Here is a 27,887-nt window from a genome sequence, read left to right as displayed (position 1 = left end):
TTATGAGTAGCTGTTATGAGAAGAACTCACAGTGAAATTCTTTTTTCCCTCTGAGCTCAAAGCCTCAGTGAGTCATTTTTAAAAACTTTTTTTCCCCCAGGAAAAAAAAAAAAAAGCCCGTATTTCTCTGCCTGGGCAGATATCACAGCTGTGGTGAAATGGCTGGAGTTCAGAAAGATGCTGACCTAAGTGGCTGAAGGGGCTAATTAAAAGCTTATCAGAGAACATGTGGATTTGCTGAGCATCCCATACTTAGCTTCGAGGTACAGATAACCGCTGCAGTAACAGCGGCAGCAACGCTGATAAGATGGAATTTCCAAATGCACGCGGTACTGAGTGGTATCAAAGCGATTAAGCCCTGCAGGTATCTGTTGGATTGGTGCCCAACCATTCCTCCACGGCGCCATGGCATCCCCTGCATGGTGTTTCTCCTCCTCCCAGCCTGGCAGAGCGACAGGACCGCCGGGGTGACGTGGCAGTTCCACCGATGCTGTTTCTGCCCTTGCTCTGCATGATTCAGCTCCCCAGCAACATCAGGCTGCCAGGTGGTGCAAGGGATTAGTGAAGATGTTAATTCCTGAAGATGTACTAACCTCTGGTCTAATGGGCTGCAACGATGTCGTGCTGCTGAGTAATGACCTAGCAGCAGTCAGCCTGCTGTTGAGCTGGGAGCTAGGAATCTTCTTCAGGACTGGAGGCCTTCCTTCAAAGGGGATGGTACTTGATCAGTGTTTTCCGCCTGTTGAGAGAAAGGCAAGCAGGAGGGATTTGCAACAGCATCTTTGGGACAAAATGTGGCAGGCAGAAGGCTTTTTGCTTGAAACTCTTCAGCTGGAGGTCCTGGTCAATTCCCATCCTTCCTGGGATGGCCTCTTCCATTTCAGCCAGGAAGGGGGAAATGAACGAATGGGTGGATCTGTGCCACTTCCACCGCTCTGGTCAGCACGCCGAGTCACCAGGCTGCCGTGTGTTACTTATTCTCTGTCATTTTTGCAGCCCTGAGGAAATGACACAAGGTGTGTAGTCTAGCACTCTGGTAGGAGCTTGCTTTAAGTGCTCTGGGTCTGTGTTAAGGTATGTGGAAGAAGTACACCTGGCACATGGGTCAGGAGTTGTGAGGTGTCATTCTTGCCTCGTGGAAGCAGAAGCTGTTCCAGTCACAGACAACCTGTGAGAAAGCCCTGCCTCCCACACAGTCTGTACCGCTTGCGGTAGTGATGTTCACCAGGCTTCCTTTCCTTTTTCTAATTTCTTCTTGTTGGGGTTTTAGCTTTTTGAGCAGTGATGACGAAAAAAGAACTTGGCTTGATAATCAGGCAGGAAGTCCAAGTGAAAAGCAAATATAAACCTGAGGTGTTCCTAATGTCCTGTGCTAAGAAGCAGATAAACTATGCCACTATTCATGACTTAGTGTGACGTAGTGCTTAAGGTCTGATGGCTTTATGTTGCAATATTTCAGCAACCTCACCTAGCAAGAGGAGAGGGAAACTTGTACTGGGATGAGGAGTGAGGGTGGTATTCTGTAGAACAGCCAAAATACCAAAAGGCATGGTGGGCCTTGGGGAGCAGATTCCTTGTAATTTCTAACCAAATGGTTGCATCTCTATCAAAGTGGAATGGAAAATTGTAAAGAAAACTACATAGCGTTCCAAATGATCAAAAAATCCAAACTTGAAGAGCTTTAAGCTGTAACTGTCACAGGGTTTGTGCCCATTGCTTTTGTTCGTGCCACGCCAGTTGCTGGTTCTCAGGTAGACTACACAGGAGAGGAAGGAAGTGAAGTGCAGTAATTTTGTTATGTTCCTCTTGCCCATTAAACAAACCACAACACTTTTTTTGTATTCTTTAGTAACTTATTATAGTTGTCTTTTGTCTGCATTTAAAAAATAGACAATTATTATTAAATCTTGTGAAGAATCTGACTTATTTAAGAAGATTATGAAACTGTAAGTTGCTGCTCTTTCTTCATTTCTTTTTTACTTATGGGGAAGAGGCCTGTGGAGGAGGAACAATACATCTCTGATATCTTAATATTTATCCTTGCTTAGATGCCAATAAAAATGGATGTATTTGTTTATATAGTTAGAAAAATTTGGCCCCATGTTCTAGCTGGACTAACCTAGCCGCCATCTGTTCACGGCTCTTCCAAGAAAAACAGAAGAGCCACAAATGCAAGGCTGTTGTTAATCAAAGCTGCAGTATTATGCTGCTCTTCGTTAAAGGTGTTTCTTTTGAAATAATAGATTTTATTCTTACATATGAATATATATACATAGTGTATGCATATAAACATGCACGTGTATAGATGGAATATAACTTTTATAGCAGGAGGTGGAAAGAGTTTGCAGTTCTACAAGCTAAAACAAGCTATTTTCCAGGATTTCCTTTTGATAACTGTAATGGTGCTTTTGTTTCTTTGGTGTGATAAGACACAGCAAATAATCCAGCTGCTTTTTGTAATTTTTCTTTGCATGACGGTGATTCTTGGGAGCAAAAATTACTTAGGCTGTCAAAGATGCATCTCTAATGGTTTATCTCATAAACTGTGCGCCTTTGTGACTATTAGCACCTTTGCTAACCCGTGATGCCAAATTTGGAAATATGTTACAAAATTTGGTAGACACATTTTTCATGTATGTAATGGGGGAATTTTAGTTGGAAGCGTTAGGACTGCTAGGTTTTGGTCTCGCCCAGAGGTACAGGGCAGTGCCCTTCATTTAACATAGCAGCTCACTGCCTAACATCAGATGACTGTCGTGTTCTGTAAGCTCGTCTGGTGTTTCCTGGAGGAAGGAGAGCCTTTCTGGGCAGTGTTTAATGCACTTCTTACACTTCCTAGCATGCCTCTACAGCTGAGAGTTCTTTTCAGGACTGTAGATCCAAACACACTTGCAATACGTGTTCACACTCTGGTAAGTGCAGTTTTTTAGAGGACTTTGTGTATCTGCCTGTATGGTTTCCATCCTATATGAAGTGTCACAAATACCATGTTTTAAACAGCGTGCAGAAACAGCAGCTTCTTCCTTAGAGCTCAGCATCTGTACAGCTTCTGTTTTGTGGTGCCAGAAACATGCAGCTGAATCAGTGCATCTGTGGTCCATACGGTCAGTCATTTGGCTTGGGTCTGGGAGAGCTGCTGTGTTTACTGCACGCAGAGATGTCAGCTTTGATTTGTTAGTTTGAAACAAGACTAATCCACTGACCCCGATTCCTTAATTTCTTTTGTGCAAGTGAGATCCAGTTTCAGTCCTTCATTGTGTACAGAAAGAGGTTTGTATTTATAAGGGCTTAAGAATATCCAGGGTGTGTTTAAAAGCAAGATACTCCATAAATACTGTAAAAGCTTCTGCTGAAACACTACATGCTCCATCTGTAAGCCAAACCTTGCGTTCTGTGGAATACCAGAGCTTGGAAATGGAAGCACGCTGCACAGGCTCCTTGGAGATCACGGCCACAGGCTCTAGGCAGGGCACAAAACACGAGATTTTGGACGTTGTAAGGAAGAGTGCACTTCTACTACAGCCAGTTCAGCTCCATAAGGGGTCTGGCTGTGCTGCTTTGAAAGAGCTTTGCAAAGGAAACTTTTAGGAAGAACAGTGCACAAGGGTGGGGTATCCTCTGTAGCTCATCTTGCTAAGAAGCCTAGTAAGGTTGCTTGAGTTTATACTATACACCATTTTAAAATGAATTAATATACATATGTATTTATATCTATATATAGTTATAGGTGTATTTTATGCAACTTCCCTCTCCCCTAAAATCCCAGTTATGTGTAATCACATGGTTACAGTTGAATTCAACTTTTGTAGAAGGTAAGCATGGGCTTGCAGAGAATCTTCTTTCCAGTGCATTTAAAATAAAGGCAAGCAAGTATTCATGGAAGTGATGAAACGTACTGTGACCTTAAATCCTGGGTACTGTAATGCATACTCCAGCCTGTTTCAGTCCTTTGATTTAGTCTTTGGTGGTTGGAGGTGGGAGTGGCAAAATTCGTACGCCTTACTTTAAGAGAAGTTCCTATCGTGATTTTAAAAAGGACCAGTCATTGGAATCAAAGTAAAGAAACCTTGTTTCTGCACCACCTACTTACCTGCCTGAGGTCTGGGGCACAGTACTCGTCTTCACGTGTTAATTAAATTAGCTTTTGGCAAATATATTCTTTCTGTCCTCTTGTCTGCTTAGGCTTCAAAGCTCTTGGAGGTGGGGACTGTCCATTAGCATTATAGCCTAGTTGGACTGTCTCATTCTATAAATTACAGTTGCATGGTTAGTAGTGTATTTTGAGATTCTGGTGCACAGTCAGAGTTTCCAAGTGTAAGAAAAGCAATCTCTGAGATGCTTCAGTGCATTGTTAGAAACCAGCACCATCTACTGCGTTGTGCAGCAGTAAAATATGGAGAAAGTCTTTGTGGTTACACTTGGTCTTTAAATTTTATCACATAGTCTCTTTATAAGCAAAACAAAAATAGCAAATGTTTGTCTCGTTTTGTTTTCCAAGGGTTTGACAGAAGCTGAGCTTCCTCTTTCGGTGCTGGTTGCAGCCGTTTGCCTGCAGAGGTCTATTCATTCAATATAGTGTTACCGACTGCCACCAGGAGAGGGACACAGAGCTTGAAGGGCTTTGATGGATGACATAACTTTGGCTCCTTATTCAATTAGAAACTTGTTACTGGGATCGGTGATAGAATTAATCTATTTACTCAATGCACTTTTTTGCTGATAAACATTCAAGAGGATGCTGTCTGTCGCTGAAATGCTCTAGTGTTAGAAATAGTAGAAAATGGTGAACATAAGTGTAGGCATCAAATGTGCTTTTTTGCAATCTTTCTTCCTTACACCTGTACTCTTGACATCCTTGATTTAAATCAAATTCGAAGAAAAAATATATTTCCTAACAGCAGACTCAAATTTAATAGTGGGACATCTGTAGGTTAAATGTACCTATCCCATACGCTTTATAATCCGCAATGGCTATTGGAATCTCCCTTGTAAATTTCTAACAGTCTTTATTTTAGTGTTCCATTTACTAACGGATTGCTAGCTTAAATACTGAGAGGTGTTTTGGAACATAGGCAGAATTTATTTTGGAGTCCTACAGTGCTGGCTAAATCATCGGTTATAGAGTGCATTAGTAATGGAATTGTATGCAGTTCATTACAAAATAGCGAAGCGGTTATTATGGTTTCAGCCATAATATCTGAAAGAGGAAATCTGCCAGGGAAATAAATAATTTGTGGAAACTCCCACTTTCAGGATATATACATGTATATTTGGGGAAACTCCCTTTGCAGCTGTCTGCAGCACAACTGCGTGCAGGAATAGGACGTTGCCAATCACATTTGTGCTTTTCAGTTATTTAGTTATAGTTTTTAACTATAGTCACGTTTAAGTTGTGCTACAAATGCTGGTAAAAAATACCACTTATTCGTAACTGTGGCTGCACTTACTTTACGCTCTTCTTTACAAGAACCTCAAGTATAGCCAGTTGTTAAAAGGAGCATCCATCCGGCTTCAATGGTAAATGTGAAAGGAAATCTTGTCTTGGTAATGTGTCTTTGAATTTATCATAAAACCAACAACAAAAGAAAAACAAAACAGACTGTGAAAAGCAGCAAGCATTTAAGAATTTGCCTTCCATTTTAAGTGTTGCATATGTCAAGTGTTACTGCTCTGGTCTGACTGGGGTAGACTTGAGACCCAGGTAACTCTCCAGGTGGATGGATGTTGCTATCAAGTTTTGAGGGGCCGTTTGGTTCAGTGTAATTCTGTTAAACTTAACTTGAACAGTTACTCCTAATGAAATCACCAGCAAAGAAAATTATGCCAGGGAAGCTCTGCTAAATTAAATCACTACAGCTTATCCTTGTTTACATCAGTGAGGATTTTTGAGGGCCAGCTGGATTAAGAGAATCTGGTCAACGGCAATGTTCTTGTATTGACAGCTTGCAGACAGTTCTTCTCTTCCAGCTGCAGATTCTCAGTCAATTTTTACAAGCTGTGCATATACTGCCAACACTTTGTAGCTGTATATGCCTATACATACAGACATGTATATGAATGGTCTAGAGTAAGACATGCTATGTAAATATGTCTTAAACTAAGTTACATTTATATATATATAATGTAATACATTGTTAAAGCCTCTTAAGCTGTTCCTCAGTAAGCAGAATGAGGGAATGGTAGAAGTTTAAAGAACTGTAACTTGTTTGGCATTGAAAGAGGGTTTTTGGAGTTTCTGGCTTCATTTCTCCCCTTTGTTAATGATTTTTATGACTGTTATTCTGCAGGTCACCTGGCAGAATTAATTCTGATGCGTGGTTATTCACATTTTCATAGGACTGCCTTACCTAGCAGGTGAAGGATTCTGGTGAGTAACTTACCCTTACTCTTTTACAATTAGTGGTTGCAGAGTGTACTCTTGACAGATACATTCTGGTTCAATATACTGGATGTTTTTTTCCACTATGATCAAGAAACTTGGGACTAAACTGGTTTGGTAAAATTAATAAATAAAAATTACAATAATCTACTCCTGATCCAAGCTCATTAGTCAGTAGAATTCTACCAGAATGTAGTCTGCTTTTATGTCTTACTATACCATAGGCTTTTATGGAGACATAAAATGTATAAACTTTTGTGTTACTCTGTGTGGAACCTGACCACTGAGCTGACTAGTCGCTGTGGCTAAAGGAAATTGGTTTTTATACTTTTTTTGTTGTTGTTGTTAATTTTTCTGCCTTGCCTCTTGCTGGGCTTTTCTCAAACCGCTTTTATTTGCAGTCCCTTCTTGCAGTTTCCTGTAAAGTGGTCAGTAAGAGGAAGCTCTCTCACTGCAGAGACAGCTCAGCCCCTCAGCTAGCCTAGTGCATTTATACTGCCAAGGGCAGTGTGGCGCTGGGTATGTCTGGTACTGCTCCTGCTTGCCATAAACCTGGGGGAGGTGGGATTACTTCTGACTGGGAGCAAGAGCTGTTCCTAACACTGGCAGAGATGACTGACTGTCTTGCTCAAGCTGCGGTCCTGCTGGAATGAAAACCAAATGTCTGTTGGTTTCTGATGTTTTGGTTCTCCCTGAGTGCAATCTCATAATGTTAAAGAAATGAAGTAACTCCTTTTGGTTGAAAGTCTCCCTGGGCTAATCTGGGGCAAGGCCTCTTCTCACCACTGATTTTGTGGGGACAAATGAAGGTTAGTGATCTGAAAACCATATGCCAACGTTCCTTGCAAAACTGAATTTTGCATTGTGAAGGAGGACATTTAAGCCTTTTTTACTTCCCTGACAGACGTGTTAATCAAATCTGTTAAGATCTCATGGCTATTTAGACTCTGTATTTGCGATTTTGAAACACAGTCCATTAATGTTTGGTCTAGAACATTAAGCTGAAATTCCATTCTGCCATATAAATGGTCATCTGTGAAACACATAAAGGCTTTTTGGTGTTTCTTTGTTGGTTTGTTGTTGGTGGTTTTTTTTGTGTGTTCCTCACTGGAACACTAGCTTGCGTGCATGCAAGTTTGAAATGGATTCTGTTCTAACTCCATATTCATTCTTGACACTGTTGGAAATCACCAGAAAAATCAAAAGGGGATCTTGGAAGTTGACGTGAAAAACCCTGTATTTCTGAGCCCTTATGTGAAGAAAGGGAGAGGACATCAGAAAGAGTAGAATGGGAAAGCGGTATTTCAAGAACATGTTTGATATATGAAATGCAATTAAAAATGAGGCTGCAGAGGCCAAAGAGCATGGTATTAATAGCTGCAAACTTTGGAGGGGGAAAACCAAAAGTTAAGGTGTGTCACGCCAGAAAAGGGAAGGAGGAACTGGTGTTCGGAAGTGCTGGTCTGCACTTCTCCTCAGTGCTGCCGTTTTGATGATAGCTTTTTTAATGAGGTAGAGATAAAGGTTGCAAAACGGTCACGCAAGCTCAGAAGAGTATGCTTAGCAGAGAAGTGGGAGAAGAGGGACTGCTTTAAACTATTTAAGTCTTAGTATCACCTATTTCAACTTCTGGGGGTGGAACAAATGAACTTAATTCACAAACCACTGAAACGTAGTATTCTTTGCAGCTTTTATCTGTGAAAGATGTGTTAATTAAACCACTGAGTCAGCTGAGTATTGCTTCTTATTTAAAAGCATCGTGATGTTGTCTTGATACACTGCTCCTTTCAGCTGACAGCAGGTGTCTGATAATTCACACCCCTTGCCCTTCCTACTTTGCCTGGTTATGGAAGGAGTGCATGTGGGTGCTTTTACACCCAATGTAGCCAGGGCCAGTATCCAAAATGTTATTTTCTTCTGTACTTTGGCTATTGAGTAGTTTACAAAGAGTGAAGACATTATATAGAAACTTCTTTCCATTCTGGAGTACAGAGTCATGGCCATTTCCCTGAACTACACGAGATGAGCTTTACTCAGCATATCAGCATGTGTGAGTTTTGTTGATCGCTCTGAAATACACTACTTCTTTTTGTCTTAACTGAACTTTTTAGCCCAGGGTGTTGGCTAACTCCAGACAAAGCCAGTGAAACATATGAATTCTTTTAAGAGCTCCAAGTGAAAATAATACTGTTCCCAGTGTAAAACAACGGCATTTATTATTCATCATCAGCTGTTGGTACTTGTCCTGTAGAATTGTTGCTCTTTTGTAAGCCCCTTGGATAAGAATTTTATTGCCTCTTGTGGTTTGTGTGGTGTCAGATGTACAGACAAGACTTGCTCCAAAGCATGTATAAGCTGTGCAATCTTTCTAAATAGCCATTGAGTTGGAGAGGGAAGGACGAGCTCCAGCTATAGAGGGGAAAACAGAGGTGAAATACTTATCATAATGTTGTGGTGCGGTGCCAATACCTGAAGCACGAGCTCTTCAGAAGCATGGGCAGCGTTTCTGAACCATACCTCTGCTGGTGTGAGACACGCTGCGAGACAAAAAGCCCACCTTCTTTTCCTCCCATGGGAAAGCAGTTGATTGAAGGGTGGCCAGGAAGCAAGCGAGCACTGGAAAATCCCCTCCGCTGCTTGGCTTGCCGTCTCACGGAGCCTTGATGCGTGCACGGCTTGATTTGCAGCCTCTCTGGGAAATTGGGAAATCTGACAGAGCCTGTGCTGCCCACTGACAGTGGGGGGAAACAGGAAGTAACAAAGGAAACAAGTCATTGCCTCGGCGTCCCTTCTGGCCACACTGCAGCGCAGATGCACAAGCAGCTGGGGCACGGTTTCTTTTCTTTCGTGTGTACGGCAGCTCTCGCAGGCACTTCCAACGTTTCACTCGCAGAGAGCAGGGAAGTGCAGAGATGTGCCTGTCATGCCTGAGAGGGGTCATAAGCTGCTAATGGCGCTGTCATCGCAAAGGAAACAATCGTTTGGGGACAGTGGCAGCAGAAAAGCTATGTGTCGGTCGGGCATGGTCACAAGGTTAGTGCATGTTTCTGGCTTGTGTTTCTGTCTTCTTTCCTCTTTTAGGCATAGAGCAGACTAAAACTAAGAGAAGAAAACTGTATTTAGGAAAAATATTTTTAACTTGTGTGTCTTAGGCAGAAAATTCAAGGGTAAAGAACTGGAAAGGGAGGAGGGGGGAATGGAGAGTGTTGGTTGGAAATGCTCACCTGAAGAGAAAAGCAAGTTGAAGCAAGTTTAACTGAGTAAATGTATTTATAACATGCATCTCAGTCAGGCTGAGTTCTCTGTTTCCTTTGTCCTGTAAGATTTATTTCTTCTTGGAGTGTTTGTGCTGTGCTGTTAATCCTTCTGAGAGACTATTGTGAAAGGGGCTGTTAGAAGTATTAAGAAACAGAACGTGTAACCCCAAAAAGCAGGAGAAATGTGAAAGAGAATTTTAGCAATACTGGACAATATTTAATAAATGGAAAAGAGACCTGAAATTTTTGCAGAAAACAGTGTTACAAACAGATGGTAGATGCGTAGATGGGTGAGTTGGAGAATTATTTTCTGTTCAGAATTGCTGAGAGCAAATTGGAGAAGCTTTTATTTTAGTTTTGCTGTATGTGCAATGTTACTTCATTTTTGGCTAAGCCTTTTGTGGAGACTGAAATTCCAGTCTTCCTCTGCATTATAAGAGGAATGCGTTTGTTACTGTAAGTTACGTTCAGAAGGAGATTGGCATCCTGTTTTGCTAGGTTTTACTTTCAAAATAGAATTTGAAGATTAAATTCCATTTTATCTCACAACATCCAACGTTTTCTCAGACATAATTTGCATAGAGATTCTTGTGACAACTTAAGATCAGATTTAATTTCTTTTAATGCAGCTTCAGAGGCAGTTTTTTTGTTTGCAGCATGAGCAAACTGGGCTCCAGTACAGACCATAAATATTGCTGTAACAAGTGAGAACTTTTAATATAACTTCTGGCAGCTGTAGCTTCAGCGATGAGGGTAAAGTGTTTTTGTGCCTCTATACTGCAAGACATGGGAATGAACACATTGGCCCTATTTTGTGCTGAAGGTCAGTAAGAACTGAGAGCTCATGGCTCTTCCAGGATGCGATCTTTAGTTGAATCAGCCTGTATTTGCTTTAATTGGGCTGAACACCAACAGCTCTTAAGGCCAGAAGGGGTAAGTGTTCTTCCATAATGTGCTCCAGATTTTTTTATGCAGCAGAATTGTACTTGTACTCGTGGAGGGACTTTTAGCCTGTGCAGCTATGCCCTAGACTCAAATTTAGCTTTCTCTATGCATTGACTGAGGGGATGGGTTAAAATTACTTCACGGGTGTGTACATTTGCATACTACACAACAACATGAGGCTGCTCTCCATTCAGAGTTTGAGTTTGGTAAGTGTTGTTATGGTTTAGGAGAAACTTCTGCATCAGACCAGAGTTACCAGGTGTATGCCATGAAGTGTGAAAGTTCGTGTTTTTTCACGCTGTCGTGACTTTGAAGGTGCTGTTACCTAAAATAAAAAGCAGTTCATCCTGGTAGTGTTTGAGAAAGGTACACTCATATGAGGTAGACTTGGGCTGGCTCTACTCACACATCAGCAATACATTGCAGACTCCTACAGTGTCTCTCCTGCTATGCTTTAGTGTCTGCCATCTCCCTCGCAGGCACAGAATTGCCATGTGGATCTTCTGAGAAACAAAGTGATGGAAGAAGCCCTTCTGCTGTCTGCTGTCATCCTCCTCTGGTTCAGGATATTCATTTCAGTGCTTTTTTTTTTTTTTGGGGGGGGGGGGCAGGGGGGAGAAGGTATTTTTAATAGTCATTTCTAATGCATTGGGGACTTAATGGAAAACTCAGTTTAAAACTATGCATCTAGTCCCTTGGTGACAAGAGTGGGAATAAGAATCAAGTAGGTGGCTGTTGAATGAGGCTTGCACAAAACAGGAGTGATGTTACCTTGTGTCAGTTAACAGGACTGGCATCAGAGAACATGGCTTGGCCCCGATGGCACGTAGTGGGCTTTCTGTTGTCTTTGGTGTCTGCTCAGTGGAAGAGGCTTTGCTTAGGCACCTGGGCTGCAAATAGGTAATGGGGTCTTTGGCTTGTAGGGCGAGAATGTAACAGGATAAAAAACACATCTTGGAAATATCTTTCTGTTCTGAATGACCACAGAACGCACAGGCTCTACAGCAACGACTTCAGTGCTTGCTGTTTAGTGCAGCTCATAATGGGACATTGATCCGCTCCTCATGCAGTAGATTTTAAAAACTTTTATAACAGGAAGTTAAGAGTGGAAGGAGCCATTTCAGAGAGCTAAAGACGACCTTAGTAGCGATGCTAAGATCAGAAAAATCTTTAAGAGCATCCATTCTTCCTTCATCCCACCCCTACAACAAAGATCCTGTGGATAGATGGTTCTGACAGCTTTGTCCCAGCAGAATGATGGAAAACAGCATCTACTGTCCTTCTAGGATAGTTCTGTATTGTTAGAAAAAAAAGGTGGGGGTGGAGAGGAGAAGAGGAAAAAAAAAAGACAATCTTTGACCAAATTAAGATGTTTCAATCCTGAATACCAGTGTCCTCCCTGCATGTGTGTAATTTTGGTCTGAAAGTGCTTGAGGAGCCTACACATGTGATGAGAAGTGGTAAAAGCCACAATGAGACCCAGAAAATATGCTTTTATGCACAGCTGCCCCTAAACCCATTGGAAAACCTGGTATTTGGTGGTCTCTTAAACTCATAAAACATGTCCTTGCCTGCATGGGGTTCAGCCACACCTTTTTGTTCACACAGTTGGGAGGGGGAAGTGTTAAGGTTTGGTCTCTGTTCTCAGAGCCGTTTTCTTGTAAGTAGTCAGAAACAAAAAAACGATTGTGAATAGAGGAAGCAGAACCTGATATTCTGCCGTCCTTCCCGCTCAGTTAAATCCTGTAATCACACCGTAGAACTGGATTCTTTACGCCTTTGTTTCTCTGCTTCCATGATTTATTTTTTTGTCTTCCTGATATTCAGGCTTTTCAGCAGGTGAAGAAAGTGCAGCACCGAGGCACAGTTCAGTGAGTAGCTACCCGTGCAGAAGGCCACCATGACCTACTCAAATATTTGTGCTTTCTGTATTTACCTAGGGAGGGATACCCTTGTCCCCAGTGTTTGTCATCGGGTCCTAGAAATCTCAGCTTGCTGGTTGTTTTGGATAACCTCCCCGAGGTATTTAACTCTTCCTTTTCTGATGTGTTTTCAACCTAAGTACAATAACACAGGGATTAGTGTTTCATTCCAAACACTAAGTCCTAAGGCTTTTCTTGTTCTTTGTAGAACAAGCACACAGCATTTGAAAACCCACAACGATCTTGAAATGATCTCAAAACTGTTGGATGGCATTGAGACTAATGCTAGGGTTAGAGCAAGAAAACTGAGCTCAGAGTGTATCTGGCTGAATAAAAAGTTTCCATTTTTGCTTAATCTTTTTTTTTTTTTTTTTTTTTTTTTCTGCATGTAACTAGAAACAAACTGAAATCACTTAATTGTAAATTAATTTCATATGTTTGGATGTTGCTGTGCCAGCTCTTAAAAGAAAAATGGAGCTCGGGACTTGCCTTTGTCTTCCTCATTTGAAGGAAATCACTCTTAGCAGCACTGCAGTGTTGTTTGATGACAGCAGCCAGCTGATTAATGCTATTTTCCTCACTTTGACTCTTCTACAATATATGAGTAAATAATTTGAAGGATTCCTTGTGGTTTTTTTTCTTTTTGACTTTTTTCCTTTTAGAGTTTTAGAGTTTTCTTTTTTCTTTAACTATTTTATTAATTCTTAAAAGCTGTGTGTAGCCACTTCTTGGGCCCGTTAATACACTGCTGCAAGGAGGAGGAAGGCATAACGCAGCTTGGAAAGATCTCAATTGTGTAATAAAACCAGGGAGGGGGAAGAGCTCTAGCAGAAGGAAGGATATAGCTGAATACAGCAAAGGTAACAACTCTTGGTGAGTAGGAAGGTACTGGAGGAACACTAGGAAGCCATCGTGTTAGGTGTGAGAACCTTTCTGGAGTCTTGCATCCTGTCTTTTCCACTTGACCCTGTTTTATAGAACTGGGGGACTAAAACCTAATGTTTGTGATTTAAGTTTTTAGGCTGCCTAAAGAATTTCATGGAGTTTGAACTCCCCTGGTATAAATTGTTAGTAATTTCCACCCCTCCCCACGTGTGCATTGTCAGCAAGGGATGAGAGGATCATACTAAATCCTAGGTTGATCCATTGAAAGGTCAATCGACTTGCACATCAGTCTTTTGTGACGCTTATGCAGTGGTTGTGTACTTTACTGCTGGCTCTTAGGTTCCTGCACCGAGCTATGCTGATGACCTCAGTTACTGTCCCTTACCAGGAAAGGAGAAGCAAACAGGATTCACTTGAAGCTCTTCAGTTCTAAACCATTAATTTCTTAAGGACTAATTAACTGGTTTTATTCACAAAGGAATTTCATTAGTTTGCCCCTTACCAGCAGAGGTCTATAGCCCTGCACCTGAGCATAAGAGACCATTTTATGTCTGGGTCACTCTGTCCGTTCAGTTCGTGCATGTTTTTATTTATTACACAGTTGGATTTTTAGCCCAGTTCCTTTGCCAGCTGAAGAAGGGGCTCAGTGATATATCAGAGAGAAGAAACTGCTGCTTAAAAAAATAGTGTTCTTGGTAACTTTTGTAAGATGATAGCAGAAAGAGCGGTAACTGCAAAAGTGCTTGGTGGAGTATGGCATTGATCACTGATATATAAATTAAGTGGTTGTTTGCAGCAATCTGAGATGAACTTGATTTGCACTGGATGTGGTCACGTAAGACGTTCAGTATAAGATAATATTCTAATGCTGTCATGTAGAATAAAACATGTAAGTGTGAGGGGTAAGGAGTATTGCATGCCACAGTTAGTAAAATCTGACTGTTGATTCCCTCGCTGTCCAGAAAATTATATTCTGTGTCCACACGTGGTGGTAGAGAATCTTAGAGAAGTTGATTTTTTTTTTTCTAGCCACTTGCCTCAATTAATTCTGTTATCATCTGGGGCACTTTAAAATATAAATACCTCAGTAATATTTACTGAACACTCTTCTATTGTTTCAACGCCCGTCAATCACTTTTGAGAACTGCATAAAAATAAATCGGGACTTTCTGCGCCGTGTTTTTTATACCTCGCAAACTTCCTGGAATCTATGAACACCCCCGTCTGTGGTGCATACTTGACTGCTGAACCATGTTAGTCGTTTGGAAAACTTGCTTAAGGAAATAAGCTTTGGTTCTCAGTACTCATTTCCTAAAGTAAAATCTAAATTTGAAACTGTTCTTAATTAATGTAAATTGCAGAACGATGGCCTCAGAAGAACAGGTCTGGCCAGTGCCAATGAAGGCAATTGGAGCACAAAACCTTTTGACGATGCCTGGAGGAGTGACCAAATCAGGATATCTTCATAAAAAAGGAGGCACCCAGCTGCAGATCTTGAAATGTAAGTTGAACGAGGTATTAACTAAATTAAATGTTTTAAATCCTTGCCTTTGGGGCCATAAACACATTTCCTGTTAACGAGCTCTTTTATGAAGGCAGTCTTCATCTTGCTTTGTATTGGATTATAATTTTATTGGAGTATTTGTATGAAAGATGTGTATTGAAAGAATTTGCTCAAATTATTTTGGAATTGTAAATCTTAGATTATAAATACTGTGGTTGAGTTTGTTGGGTTTGGTTTAATCTATTGTCAAGGCCTTCAGAAGTAAGATTTTAAGACAGAAACATGGGATATTTATCAATTTAGAATACTCTTTTCTGAAGGAAATTAGTGCTGAGCTTTTCCTACAGTTGATTATTTGATACTAGAAAAATATCCCTATCTTGTACTGACATTGTGAAGTGGAAATTTTCTCACTGCCGAGATTAGGCTGTACTTAATAGCAGGAATTACTTCTGGAATCAGAACCCATTTACTTGGAGAAAAGTTAAGACTTTGGATTTATTTATATTCTGTTCATTTGCTATACCTGTTTACAACTGAACTGTGTTTATACAACTAAGGGCAAAGATTACTGTCTGATAAAAGGAGGAGAAGTGTTGGCACTCATCTAGCTTTAACAAAGAAAAACAACCATTTTATTGCCAGCTTTATGTATGTATGTATTGCCACCTTTGAGAATAAAGAGATGCTATTATGATTTTGGGGTGAACATAAATATGTATTTGTAGCCTGTGGCTACGTTCCTCCCATCTTGTTTTGGGCTGCACTCTTATGTTAGCTTGTTCCTTCAGTAAAAAAAAAAAAAAAAAAGCCCAGGTGGAAGTCAGCCTTGCCATCTTTTGGGTTTCTTTTGAAACTGTTTGACCAGCTGCCTCTCAAATGAGGGAAGCAAATACTGCCCTCAGTCCTGAAACTCTGCATGGAGTGCTGCATGCGACTGGTCACCAGCCAGCTGCCACTCAAATAGCTTGTGCCCTTTTGTAAAGATTTATAGAAGTAATTAGGACCTCTTAACTTGGGGAGGGTTACTGTGTAAGAATTGAGTAAAGTACTGCCTTTGAATTTGTATCTTGCTCACTTTTTTCTTTATCTTTTCAGGGCCACTGAGATTCGTGATTATCCACGAGGGATGTATTTACTACTTTAAGAGCAGCACATCTGCATCTCCACAGGGTGCATTTTCTTTGAATGGTTACAACAGGTGAGTTCCAAAGAACTTCCTTAACACCTAAGGGCCTTTTTCTTAACGGGGTGGGGGCTGCCTTTCGTTTTGAACAGGTAAATTCAATTGTGGCTGTTGTTTGGATTAAGCAGTGGTCTCAGATTCCAAGAGATCTGTGTCTTTCAAACTGCATATATGATGTTTTCTGTACTTTGCAAGTGTATACCCTTAATCCTTTGTAATTTCTCTAGTAATGCTGTTAAATTTGCAACCATTGGAATGGGTTTGTGCTTGTTCCTTATTTAATGCAGGCTTTGCACAGACAGGTAGATGTGGATTCTTCAAGACAAATGATCTTTGTTCTCTCATGATTCAATAATCATCAAAAAAACCAGAAAGGAATCAGAAAGGAACACTTACAGATCTCCTGATTCCATGACACTAATTGGTGTCAAAATTGAATCAGCTACAGGAGTGACAAATGAGAGAATGCATGTGCAAAAATGTCTGACTCATTCCACTACTAAATTCCACGCATTCCACACTAAATTTTAATATTTGCTTCTTGACTTGAAGACAAATACATGGCTTTCAAGTTAACTGGTACCCTCAGGATGTTCCTGAGTACAGGAAGCCTACCTGCCATGGGAACCTTAGGAAACTGCTGTTGCAACTGATGCTAAGAAAGGAATGATCAGATACAGAATGTAGAGAAATACCACGTTATTGGTCCTGCAGTTTTATTGTATTTACATACACGTATGTTATCCTTGCACTGCATGATGTTCTCAAACTTGTGGAATAAAGAAGTCTCTTGTTAGAATGGGAGGGCTTTTACGTGAGCACGACATATTTTCTGGGAATGATGCTTAGGATATTATGGCTAAGAAAAAGTAAAGATGAAATTGTTTAAGCAACCTATACTATAACTTGGCCACGATACTAGCTTCTGTAATCATGTTTATATACAAAATGAGAAGGAATTTGTGAATGCTAGAGACTTGCTCATTTCTTTTTACGTATCTATGTTTTAGCAACCTGTAGAGTCCTTGGTTGGAATTGGGACCAGGTCGTGGTTAGTGTTATGCACAGACATAAACATTATTGAAAAAGAAATGAAAGAAACTCATTTATTGGACTGGGTGGTTGCATTGAGGCTATGTGAAAACAAATTGCCCTAAGGTTCCCTAAACTTGTATTTTGGATGTTTCATTCAATAGCCTTTAAATGTTAAGAGTGGACAGCAGGTGAGAGAGTGCTGAGTTGTCCAGTGACTCAGAATGTGGGAAGCATTGCTGTCCCTCCCAGCTGTAGGATGGGTATTTCCTGTATTAACATCCCTGTTAGTCTTAAATTAGCAAGTGAAATAACTTGTAGTTCCTTTTGCAGATTTGTTTCAGGCTGGACAAATGCAGAAAACTACAGCATGCAATTTCAAATTGGGGTTGGGGTTCTAAAAAGATGCAATAGCTAATTCTGAAAGAATTTTGCTCTTAGTGCCATCTACAGTGTTGATGGGATTTTATTTATTTATTAATTTCTTTCCAAAATCATGTTTATTTTGATTTGGTACCTAACCAAAAGTCAACTGTCTTTTTAATTTTTGTAGGTTTACAAACCACCTTCTTTAGGACTTACAGAAATCTTGTATTATGTAAGGAAATCAGCAAGTTAAAAAATTTAGGAAACAGAAGGAAAGTTCCAATAATGATTGTAAAAACCTAGATCAGATTTCTCTATGGCTTGTGCTGAGTACTTTCAGATTGTCCACAGTCTTAATACTTTAGTCTCCTAATTTTTTTTCTAAAGCTTTATAGCATGCATTTCCAAATAGTTTTTTGTGTCTGCGAGGATAGAGCAGAATTTTCTCATTTGAGCATCCTTGGGGGAAAAGATTAAAAAAAAAAAAAATTTACCTAACATAGTTTGTGGAAGAGGTTGAATTAAACTTTAAAAAAATATTAATTTTAAGCACGTGCATTGATCTAGTGTTGTAAGGTAGTACTTATAAGCCAGAAGTGGAAAAATTAAGTTAAATTTTAATATTAGCTCTCTTTGTTTTCTTGGAAAACCCGTGTTGTCATTTCTTCTCTGCCTTTCTGAAATATGGATCACAGACATGGTGTGAAGCTTGTAAATTAACACAGGTCATTAAAACTGTTCACTGAACCAGTCAAAACATCTGTTTATATGTCTGTCTGGTGGTTTAGCCTTTTTTTCCTGTCAGCACTCTTGCGTTATCCTTTATACCACTTTGAAAAGTACTACAAATGCACATATTAGCATTTTGGTGGTGTTTTCTTGGGCTTGGGACTTATTTTCAGCCATAACTGGCAGGTAAAACTGCTTTCTGAGCTTTGTGACTTGCACAGCAGAATTAACTTTACAGATTCAGACGCTAATATATTGGTTATTCTATTTCTCAGGGTTATGCGGGCAGCTGAGGAGACAACATCAAGCAACGTGTTTCCTTTCAAGTTAGTTCACATTAGCAAGAAGCACAGGACGTGGTTTTTTTCTGCTTCATCTGAAGATGAAAGAAAGGTACCTTTCTACTTCAAGGAAAATTAAAGCATAAAAGAAGAAAGCGAATCCTGACTTCCCTAAAATCTATATGAACTGGACATGCAGCTGTAACCTGAATCTGTATTTCTAGTTCTTTGGACTCATCTGAAAATCATGTCTGAAATTTTAACTGAGTGAGAATTCCAGTGGTAATTTAGGGAATGGCTAAAAGTGGCATACTAGATGTCACAGTTTTCTTCACATTCCTGGTTTTACTTTTAGCTAATGAATGAGTATTTGTGTTGTAAACCTTTGATGAAATATGAAAACTGTTCAGTGAAGTCTCCTACCCATAAGCAGACTATGAGCAAGTACACGGGTTTAGGAGTAAAAGCTTTAAATTCACAAATCAAAACTTCAATATTTTAATACATTCATACAGGATCTTAAATGGTCAAAACATTTTGACTAGCAAGTCCTCTCAATAGCTCTATAAAGTCATAAATATTTCACTTGCACAGCCACTCTGGCCATGCAGAGGAAAGATACTGTGCATCTTTGTGTAATGATTTAAAGAATGATGTGTTAAACATTGTGGTTTTGTTTATTTAGAATTGGATGCTATCCCTGAGGAGGGAAATCGATCACTACCATGATAAGAAAGAAACAATAACAGAATTCAGGTATGAAGCCTTAATCCTTATATGCTTTTTTTCTCCCTTTCACGCTAGCTCTTGATTTTGTTGGTTTTGGCTTTTGCACCTACAAATTATTTACTGCCAAATAATAATGGGTGCAATAGGCCCCAAGAACGAAAGGCCTACCTAGTGAAGAGTTGAAAGAGTCCCAATAGGAACATCAATCTTTTTGCTAAGAGAAATTAAAATGCGTAAAATAAAAATAACAGCAGCAACATATTTGGCTGTTGCTACAGCATTAGATTGCTTCTGCATTTCCAGTGTTACTTTGCAGTCCTGCTAAGGGATGTCTTAATTTTTTCAAGACCTATAACAGTGATGCAAAAGGGATTGTCTTTTCTTTTGCAGTGACTCTGGTTCTGATGCAGACAGTTTCTACGGCTCAGTAGAACGTCCCATTGATATCAAGTATTCTCACCACTCAGCAGATAATGAAGGTGACAATTTTAGACACTTATAAGCGCTGTTTGATTTTTCTTGTGGATTCTGCAGTATCCCATACCATTCCAGTAGCTTAAACACACTATCTGATCCAGTTTGCATCCAGGAACTATGAATTCTTATTTTTACACGGTGCATAGAATTGCTGTAATTTAATATCAAAACCAGTAGTAAAAAATAAAGGGTGACTACAGAAATTCAGGCCTTGCAAGGTGTCTGACCCCATATTAATACAATCTTTTTTTTTATCTTAATTTTCTATTAAGACTGCATGCTGGAAAGTCTGTAGATCTAGCAAAAAGATGAGATATTTGAGTACGTCCGTAGGTTGTAGTGGAAGTCTTTGCTATAATTGATGCTAATTGAATATTATTGACAATAATTTAATATAATTATAATAGTAGGATGTTAGTCACTTAAAAGTATGTCCTAAGAACATCTTTTGACAATGTGGTAAGACCTTTTGGAGCTAGCTGCCTCCCATATTGTCTGTAAAGTTGATTCACCTGTCCTGCAAAAGAAGCAGTAATTCACATCGGGATGTTGTTTCATTTGTGTTGTAGTCTGCTTAGTATGAAAGAGAATGGCTTACCCTCCCAGTTCAGGAAGATCTCACATTAGGCATACAAATGGTCTACGTGAAGTGCATAGGATAACATTCTTTAAAGACTTTCAAACTGAGTAACTCTTTGAAGAAAAGCTCCAAGAATCTCATTCTTAGCAGAGTCTGTTTTCAATTCTGTTTGATACCTGGTTGTTGCTGGAGCTGCTTCACAGTAAACAATTCTGGCTGAGTGTGTTTATTTTGTAATTAGAGATGAGGTTATTATAGGAAGCCTGTCAGATAGGTATTCCCAGCGTATTTCAACAATTACCTTCTTAGCCAGGAAACACAGTAAAATCCAGCATGAGAAGACTTGCCTCATGGTTCAGATAGTCCCTTTAAGTAGGCGTTTTCCCATCTGCTCTCTTAAATTTCTGCCCCAAGGGCAGGGATGATTGGAGCAAGTAGTCCCGTTTCCTGAAAGGAATTTCCTGGCCCTTTTTCCTGACTAGGACAAAAAAAAAAAGTGGGAGCTTGATTCTTTAGGAAATCCGGTTTGATTGTTGCAAAGCAGAGGAAAACAGACTCATCAGCATTTTGTATAGAGTTGTGGTTTAGGACTTCAGTGTTTACGGGATGGAAGGGATGTATACGATGGGAATCACATTTGAAGAAGCTCAGAAGGGCTTCAAATAAGGAAAATTAGAACAGCTAACTGATTTTATCAGAACCTCTCTTTTTTTTTTTTTTTTTTTTCTTTGGGGAAGTACTATGCATTGTCCTTAAGGCTCCTCTCATAGCCAATGATGAGAAATTACTGCCTAGAAGTAGCATGCTTTTTATGTCTTGATTATCCTGCCTTCCAGTTAAAGGCAGCACTGAAATAATTTATTTGTTGTGATGCATCTTTCTGTTGCCAGATTAAGGCAAAACAACTACTTGTTTTGTAGATCATGAGGCTTGCTTAGGCATCCATGTTGCAACATCATAAATGTTTTTGTGATAGGGTTGCTTTTGGATTGTTGTGTTTTTACTCTTCCAATTAGTTTTCCCAGTATGTCAGTTTGCAGCTGTGCCTCTGTAACCAATGTGATTTTTTTCTGAGGAAGGCTATGCCACTAGAAAGTTTCACCAGAAAATGTACTTTAATTTGAAAGATGGAGGAAAATGTAATATGTGAGAGAGGTAGACTTTTTTCCCATTTTTTTCCACATTTTTTAATGAAAAATAGTTGTTAGAAAGCAATAAATATTCTTACTTGGTTCCAGTAGTACTTGTCAGAGTCTGACACACTGAATTTTGTCTGCAGATTATGACCAGGAGGAAGAGGAAGAGTCTTACTTGCAACCAGATACTTCTGACATAGTGAAAGATGGTAAGTGATTTCTTTATTCCCTTCATCGAAGGCCCCACAAAAGGCCTGCAGCGAAGGTAATATTCATGTGGAATGCCAGGTTGTGGTTTTAGTCGTATCTAAAGCAATGCAGGTGGTAAAATAACCAAAGTAATGTGTAGGTATCTAATCTTGAGAGAGATTAAAGATACTTTTGACGTTTTGAGAGGTCAAAAGGGCCTAGTAGTAGGAGTAACAATATACAGAAAGTGTTATGTGCCTTTTAGGGCATGGTTTCTGGCAAGTCTCCTGCCGTGGAAGGACCTTTCTAAGGTCATCAGTCAGGAAGAGGGGTAATGCTGTTAGCGTGGTTTGTTCTTTATTTTTAAGAAAGGAAAAAATCTGTGCCAAGTTGACATAAGCCATGCCTGAATAAAATTGCAGGTGTTCACTACATGCAACGTTTCAGTTACGCTGAAAGCTGAATGTTTATCCAGCATTTCAGGAACTGTCAGATCAGGTGTTAATAACATAATATTAAATCACATAAATAAACCTGAAGAGCCTAGTTTCTTGACACGTTTTATTTCCCCTCAACATGCCACATTTTCTGGATGTTTCTTTGTGCAGATATCTTGGTCCTGCCCCCAGCCTACCCACCTCCACCAGTTCCTCATGTCAGAAAAGCTGCCTACTCTGAATCAAGATCACAATCTTTTGCCGGCAAATCTGCTGGACCAGCACCGCCACCACCTCCTAAAAGAAGCCTACCTGACATCAAACCAGAGGATTTCTTCAGTGCGAGAGAACCCCGAGCTGAATGTAATCTAAAGATTCAATCCTCAAACTGGAGACCAAGTGAACAGCCACCCCCTGTGCCCCCTTTACCTCTTTTCAAAAAGCCTGCGTGTAGCAAAGAATCTTGCTCGCTGCCTCCAGAACCTCTGCCTCTATCGCACATTCTCAACACTCCAGAAGGATGCGAGAAGCTAAAAACTCTAAACCTTTCACCACGAACTCCTCCTCCAGTGCCAAGCAGTAAACCCAAGTTGTCCCAGTTAACTGAAAGAACAGCAGAGAGCAAGGTGCCAAAAGAACACAGTAAACCTGGACTGTTTGTGCCACCAGTGCTTCCAAAGCCACCTGTGCCAGGCCACCAGCATCCTGGATTCAAACCGAGGCCAGAGAAGCCTTCAGGCCCCCAGTTACAGTAAGTACAAAAATAGAACCTAGTATCAAAGTTTCCACTGAGTTTACTTGTCAGATTCTTGTCAATGCATGTTGTTCTTCCCAGCACCATCCCTGTTTTCCTCAGTGGCACGCTTGTTTGCCTAGGTATTTGCTATCTGGAAACTTTGCACTGAATTTCACTTCTGAAATTATTCAGAAAGAAACAGTTGACAATTTTTTTTTTAAATTACACGAATCTTTGTAGTCTGCTTTGAGGTGTGCTTTAGACTTAAAAGCCTTTGATCACAATGAATAAGAAACCTTCATGTCACTGTCACTGAACCACAAAAACAATTTTAGGCTTCTTTGGAGACAGGAAATGTTTCATCTCATATTAAGGTCATCTTTAGTGCAAGGGATGTGGGACTGGCTATGGTGCTGAGGCAGATGGAAATATTTTTGCCCATTGGATCATTCACCTTTAAAAAAGAAATGAAAAATAATTAAAAACAAAACAAAACTCTTTAAAGGCAGCACAAGAAAGAGATTGATTTAATAGAGTGGCTCCAGCCACCAAGATGTCTGATGGGCTGTAGCCCGTAATATGTGAGGAGAGGCTGAGAGAACTTGCTGAGTTCAACCTTTAGGAAGGTGTCACTGCTCTCTACAACTACTTAATGGGGGGATGGAGAAGACAGAGCAAGACCTCAGAGATCTGCAGGGATAGGATAAGAGGCAACAGACAAAAATCATGGGAAATTAGGTAGATATCAGGAAAAGCTTTTCACCTTGTGGATGGTCAACTTGGAGAGGCTGTGCAATTTCCAACCTTGGAGATACCTGACTGGATACAGTGAGCTATTTGGACCTGCTTTGAACAAGAGCTTGGACTAAATGATACAATTTAGGTTGAAAGATGTCCCTTACACCTAAATTATTCTGTAATTCTAGGGCTGGCAAGTCCTAAACTGAAATTTCCTCTTTAGCTCTAGTTTTATTAGCCCCTCAGTTTTGTGTATATTTGTTCTGCTTTCCTGAGGAGGTGTCCTTCAGTTTTGGTTTTGTTTCTGCCAGGAGATCACCACCAGATGGGCAGAGTTTTAGAAGCTTCTCATTTGAAAAGCCAGCAGTGCCCTCCAAGCCAAATCAAGCGAGTGATGATTCTGATGGCGACTACGAAAAAGTAAGATCAAGCAGACAATCCGTTCTCAAAAGGCTGATTTTCTTGCTTTCTTTGGGGTGGCTTGGGGCATATTTCAGGAGAAAAAAGAGCCTTCTGAAAACACAATGCTGCTTGGTTCTCAGCTTTAAGGAATGCCTTGATAAATTCTGCATTCTAATATTTGATGTAAAGGAGTAAGAAGCATAAAGTAAAGATTAAAGCACCATTAACTAATTCAGATACTGATGGCTGTAGCTTATCTGCATAGTGTGTTGTTAGTATTTTGTATTTTCATTGGCCTGTGTGGAGATTTACTTTCTTTGTATTTTCCTACAGGTTGGGCTGCCTACTTCAGTATTTCTTAATACCTCTGAATCCTTCGAAGTTGAAAGGTAGATGTGATTTTTAAAACACTTGCCTAAAGTCCTACAAATCCTGCACTGAACAGTAGTCCAAAAATAACTTTGAGATCTGTAACTTCTGTTTAAAACACAGGAAAAGTATTTGAATTACTTTAATATGGAAATTACTTTCTGGGGGAGTTAGGTCAGTCCTCATGTATCAGTTGAGAATACAGAGTAATTGCAAAATGATTTTATTCCATCTGGAAATGGCTGTTCTGCCAGGATGAATGGGACAGAAAGCACAGAAACACTTTCGTCTGTGCTGCTTTACTGATTCAGATGCTAGAACAGTAAAATTCTATCAGATATGATATACTACGAATTATTATAACTGAAAACAGAGATTTTCAATAAGAATTACAAGAACTACACACCTTAATTATCTGATTCAGAAAATGCTAACATACGTAATTGCTGTATTATTTTTAGGACATTCAAAGCTACTAGCCCAAGGGGACAGCCACAAAATGGATTATACTGCATTAGAAACTCATCTACAAAGGCTGGAAAGGTAACTTGCAATTGCTGAATCTACCCTCTAAAAGCTTTTTTTTGAGTTAGAGATGCAGTATCTTTTATATGGTGAAAGCACTTAACAACTTAGATATGCTCTTTCCTTAATGAAGGAAAATCTGAGACTCTGTCATAACTTGAGTGAATTTTTTATTCCTTAATAATGCATTGACTTGGAAGAGATTATCAGCAGAACTGATTATCTTGCATTTTTCTTTAAGGTATTGGTTGTATGGGATCAATCAGCAGAAAAAGTGAGAAACTACAGAATATTTGAAAAGGTTTGTAGCTCCGCTAAAAATGCACTTCTTGAGTATGTGTATCTACGTATGAATCTCGTGTGTGTACGTGTATAGCAAGTCAAAGGTGAAACTTCTTCCCATTCCTAAAAGTAAAAATAAGCTGATCTACAAATATTTGTTTTACGGTGAGAGTTTGAGTACTCAGATCTGGGCCTTCCAATTGCCATACTGTACAAAAGACAAAGTAGCTGCAGATGTCCAAATCTAAACTTCAGCTTGTCAAATTCTAAAGGAATTACTACTAAATTATTGAGTTTAATTTGGACTTATTTGTTTAAGTGACAAGCTTGCAAAGCAGCAGCTTGTCTGAACGAAGTTCTGATAATGATTTTTTGGTGGTGGTGGTGGCTGTTTTTGTTTGTTTGTTTGTTTTTACCATTGAATAGGAAACTACTGCTAATGACTGCATATGTTTTTGTTGTACAACAGGAAAGCAAGTTTTACCTGGATGCAGACATCATGTTTCTGAACATGGGGAGTCTGGTTGAATACTACAGCACTCACGTCTTACCTAGTCACGACAGCCTGATTCTTCGGTGTCCTTACGGTTACTCTAAACCAAGGTGATGCAGCTGGTGTAATTCACTGATGCAGAGGAAAACCAGGTTCCTTACCGCCCTTGAATTAAGTGTGGGCTCCTACCACTTCTGGACTTCCTGTTGTTTGCACACAAAAACTGAGTCCGTTTCAACCACTTGTTCTCATGTGAACTAGGACTCCATTTAATGAACTCTATAAAACTTTGCAATCCAGATCAGTGGATTTGATGACCACTTTGAGAAAGATCTCAACTGACTTTTCTGTGAAATCTGTCCGGGACTCGTAAATTTTTTCTAAAACTGCTGCTATTACTAATCTTCTTGGAATGTGGAGGAGAACAATGTCCACACGAACAAAGAAGTGTTGTGAACGCAACCCATGTGGAAACAAGAAACTTCTGAAAGTACATCAGAATTCATTTGTGACGGGGAATACTAATATTCTGACTTGAAGGTATTATTCCTTAAGTCAGCATCGGTGCTTAACTGAGAGGTTTTTTTTGTATTACTTGTATAGTTGATGTGTAAATAACGAGTCTTTTGTGCAAATAATTTGGTTTACTACAGGTAAAGATGATCAAGAAATGCATGCGGCTTTATTTAAGCCACCTCAAACCTAAATGTAACTTCTGATTACAGTGTCTGCAGTAATCAATTGGGAAACTGTCCAACTGATATGCTTATGGTATCCCACTTCCTACTTAATTGTGAACACTTGAGATAGGCTTGGAATAATATTGATTTAGCTTTATGGGAGTCCCATTCCTTACATCTGAACCAGAAAGGAAGATGCATAATATGGCTGTGAGAGAGAGAAAATATCACTCAGCAGTTTGTAATTGTGTGGAAAAATAAAAGTTTTTAACTTGCTATCAGCACTATCAAGTGATAGGTGTTAGCAGGGTGCTTGTAATTTTAATTCCCCAATACTCTGGGGACAGGTGGTCTTAAAAACAAAGCTTGATAGTCATGCTGAAATTGCCCTACTCCTGAATTTTAATAAAGAGGAGAAAGCTGTTTTAATGACCTGTGAAAATAACTTTGTTAATTCAAAAGGATTGTAAAAATGATCTTATTTCTAAATAAAGCAAGTTTGAGACTTGCTTTAAAAAATGCTGTAAATCATAAAACAGGAGAAGTTATCTGGTTTCTGTCAGTCTGAATCCAGATGCATAAAATTCACTTTTCTGTTACCTTTACAAAGTCTATACAAGGCAGTTTTGATCTCGTTAAAATTAAAAGGTCACAGCTTAAAAAACATAAAATTTTTACCGACTTTTTGTTTATGAAAACAATAAAATAGGATTTAATCCCTAAGGGATTTTTTGTAATAAGATGTAATAGTAGGATACACAGAGCCAGCAGTTGTTGCCTTGGTTCCTATCTTTTGTCTGAGACAGACATACACGATATCAGTCGTATGATTTCTGCTCCCACGATAATAGGTTTTGTGAGCATCAATTAAAGAATGTGCAGTACTTAAATTTCAGATCATTGGATATTTATAATTTGTAGTTCTATTCAATGAGTATCCCTGTGGTTCACTGCTCTGATGTGATCCATTCTGTAAAGTAAGCTCAGCCTACAAAGCACATAAAAAATGTTGGCTTTTTAAAATGTGTATAACTGTATTTTAGGCAAGTTCTAGTTTCTTACAGTATTTGTAAGTACTGTTTACAGAGTAAATTGTTCTCTTTCTGGGAATAACTGACTTCACTGTGTTGTGACAGTCATAATGATATCTTTGGGTCCTGATTCAGGTATTTAAATTTTTTTTGCAATCAGATACTCTCAAGATTTTTCAACTGTAAAAATACCTATGTAATCCAGTACATATAAAACATAACACTTTCTTTACCTGTATAATAGAAGACTTGCAAATATGTAAATGTTAATTTCCTTTTTTATACAAACGTATGTATTTCTGAAGTGGATAAACTTCTAATGCCAATTCACCTGGTTTTGTGCAGTCTCATTGAACTTCACGGGTATGTGTTCTAATATTCTTGCTTGTAATTGTGGTAAACAGAAGAGAATTTGTTTTCAGCCCTCTTGAAACAATTCTTTGTGCAAGCAACACTACGAGAAATGGGGCATTCTGGTCATCAGTGTGGCTGGGGGTGGAAATTAGCCGTTTATCATTCATTTTATCTATGGACACAAAGTGCAGGTACGACCTGCACTTTTTTTTTTTTTTTTTAAAAAAAAAAAAAAAAAAAAAA

At 39.4% G+C, this 27,887-nt stretch overlaps 1 protein-coding gene across 3 annotated transcripts in view; it reads left to right on the top strand.

Annotated features, from left to right (window-relative positions):
• SH3BP2 (SH3 domain binding protein 2) overlaps positions 1-27,887 on the top strand; it is a 37,275-nt gene extending 9,388 nt beyond the window's left edge. The window contains exons 2-14 of one of the 3 annotated variants that reach the window (XM_082759077.1): positions 6,288-6,367; positions 14,750-14,889; positions 15,991-16,093; positions 18,481-18,598; positions 19,172-19,242; positions 19,606-19,694; positions 21,552-21,617; positions 22,206-22,785; positions 23,820-23,928; positions 24,244-24,299; positions 24,741-24,822; positions 25,046-25,105; positions 25,556-27,887. In XM_082759077.1, the coding sequence (XP_082615203.1) occupies positions 14,754-14,889; positions 15,991-16,093; positions 18,481-18,598; positions 19,172-19,242; positions 19,606-19,694; positions 21,552-21,617; positions 22,206-22,785; positions 23,820-23,928; positions 24,244-24,299; positions 24,741-24,822; positions 25,046-25,105; positions 25,556-25,693 (1,608 nt within the window). In that variant the 5' untranslated portion in view covers positions 6,288-6,367; positions 14,750-14,753 and the 3' untranslated portion in view covers positions 25,694-27,887. Of the gene's footprint in view, positions 1-6,287; positions 6,368-8,718; positions 9,413-14,749; positions 14,890-15,990; positions 16,094-18,480; positions 18,599-19,171; positions 19,243-19,605; positions 19,695-21,551; positions 21,618-22,205; positions 22,786-23,819; positions 23,929-24,243; positions 24,300-24,740; positions 24,823-25,045; positions 25,106-25,555 lie in introns of those variants that run through there. The other 2 variants (XM_082759076.1, XM_082759075.1) reach the window with 2 other exon arrangements.

This window comes from Aythya marila (assembly GCF_965140915.1).
Source record: "Aythya marila genome assembly, chromosome: 4".
NCBI lineage: Eukaryota > Metazoa > Chordata > Aves > Anseriformes > Anatidae > Aythya > Aythya marila.
Note: the sequence above shows the minus strand (reverse complement) of the source record. Positions and strands in the feature narration are given on the sequence as shown.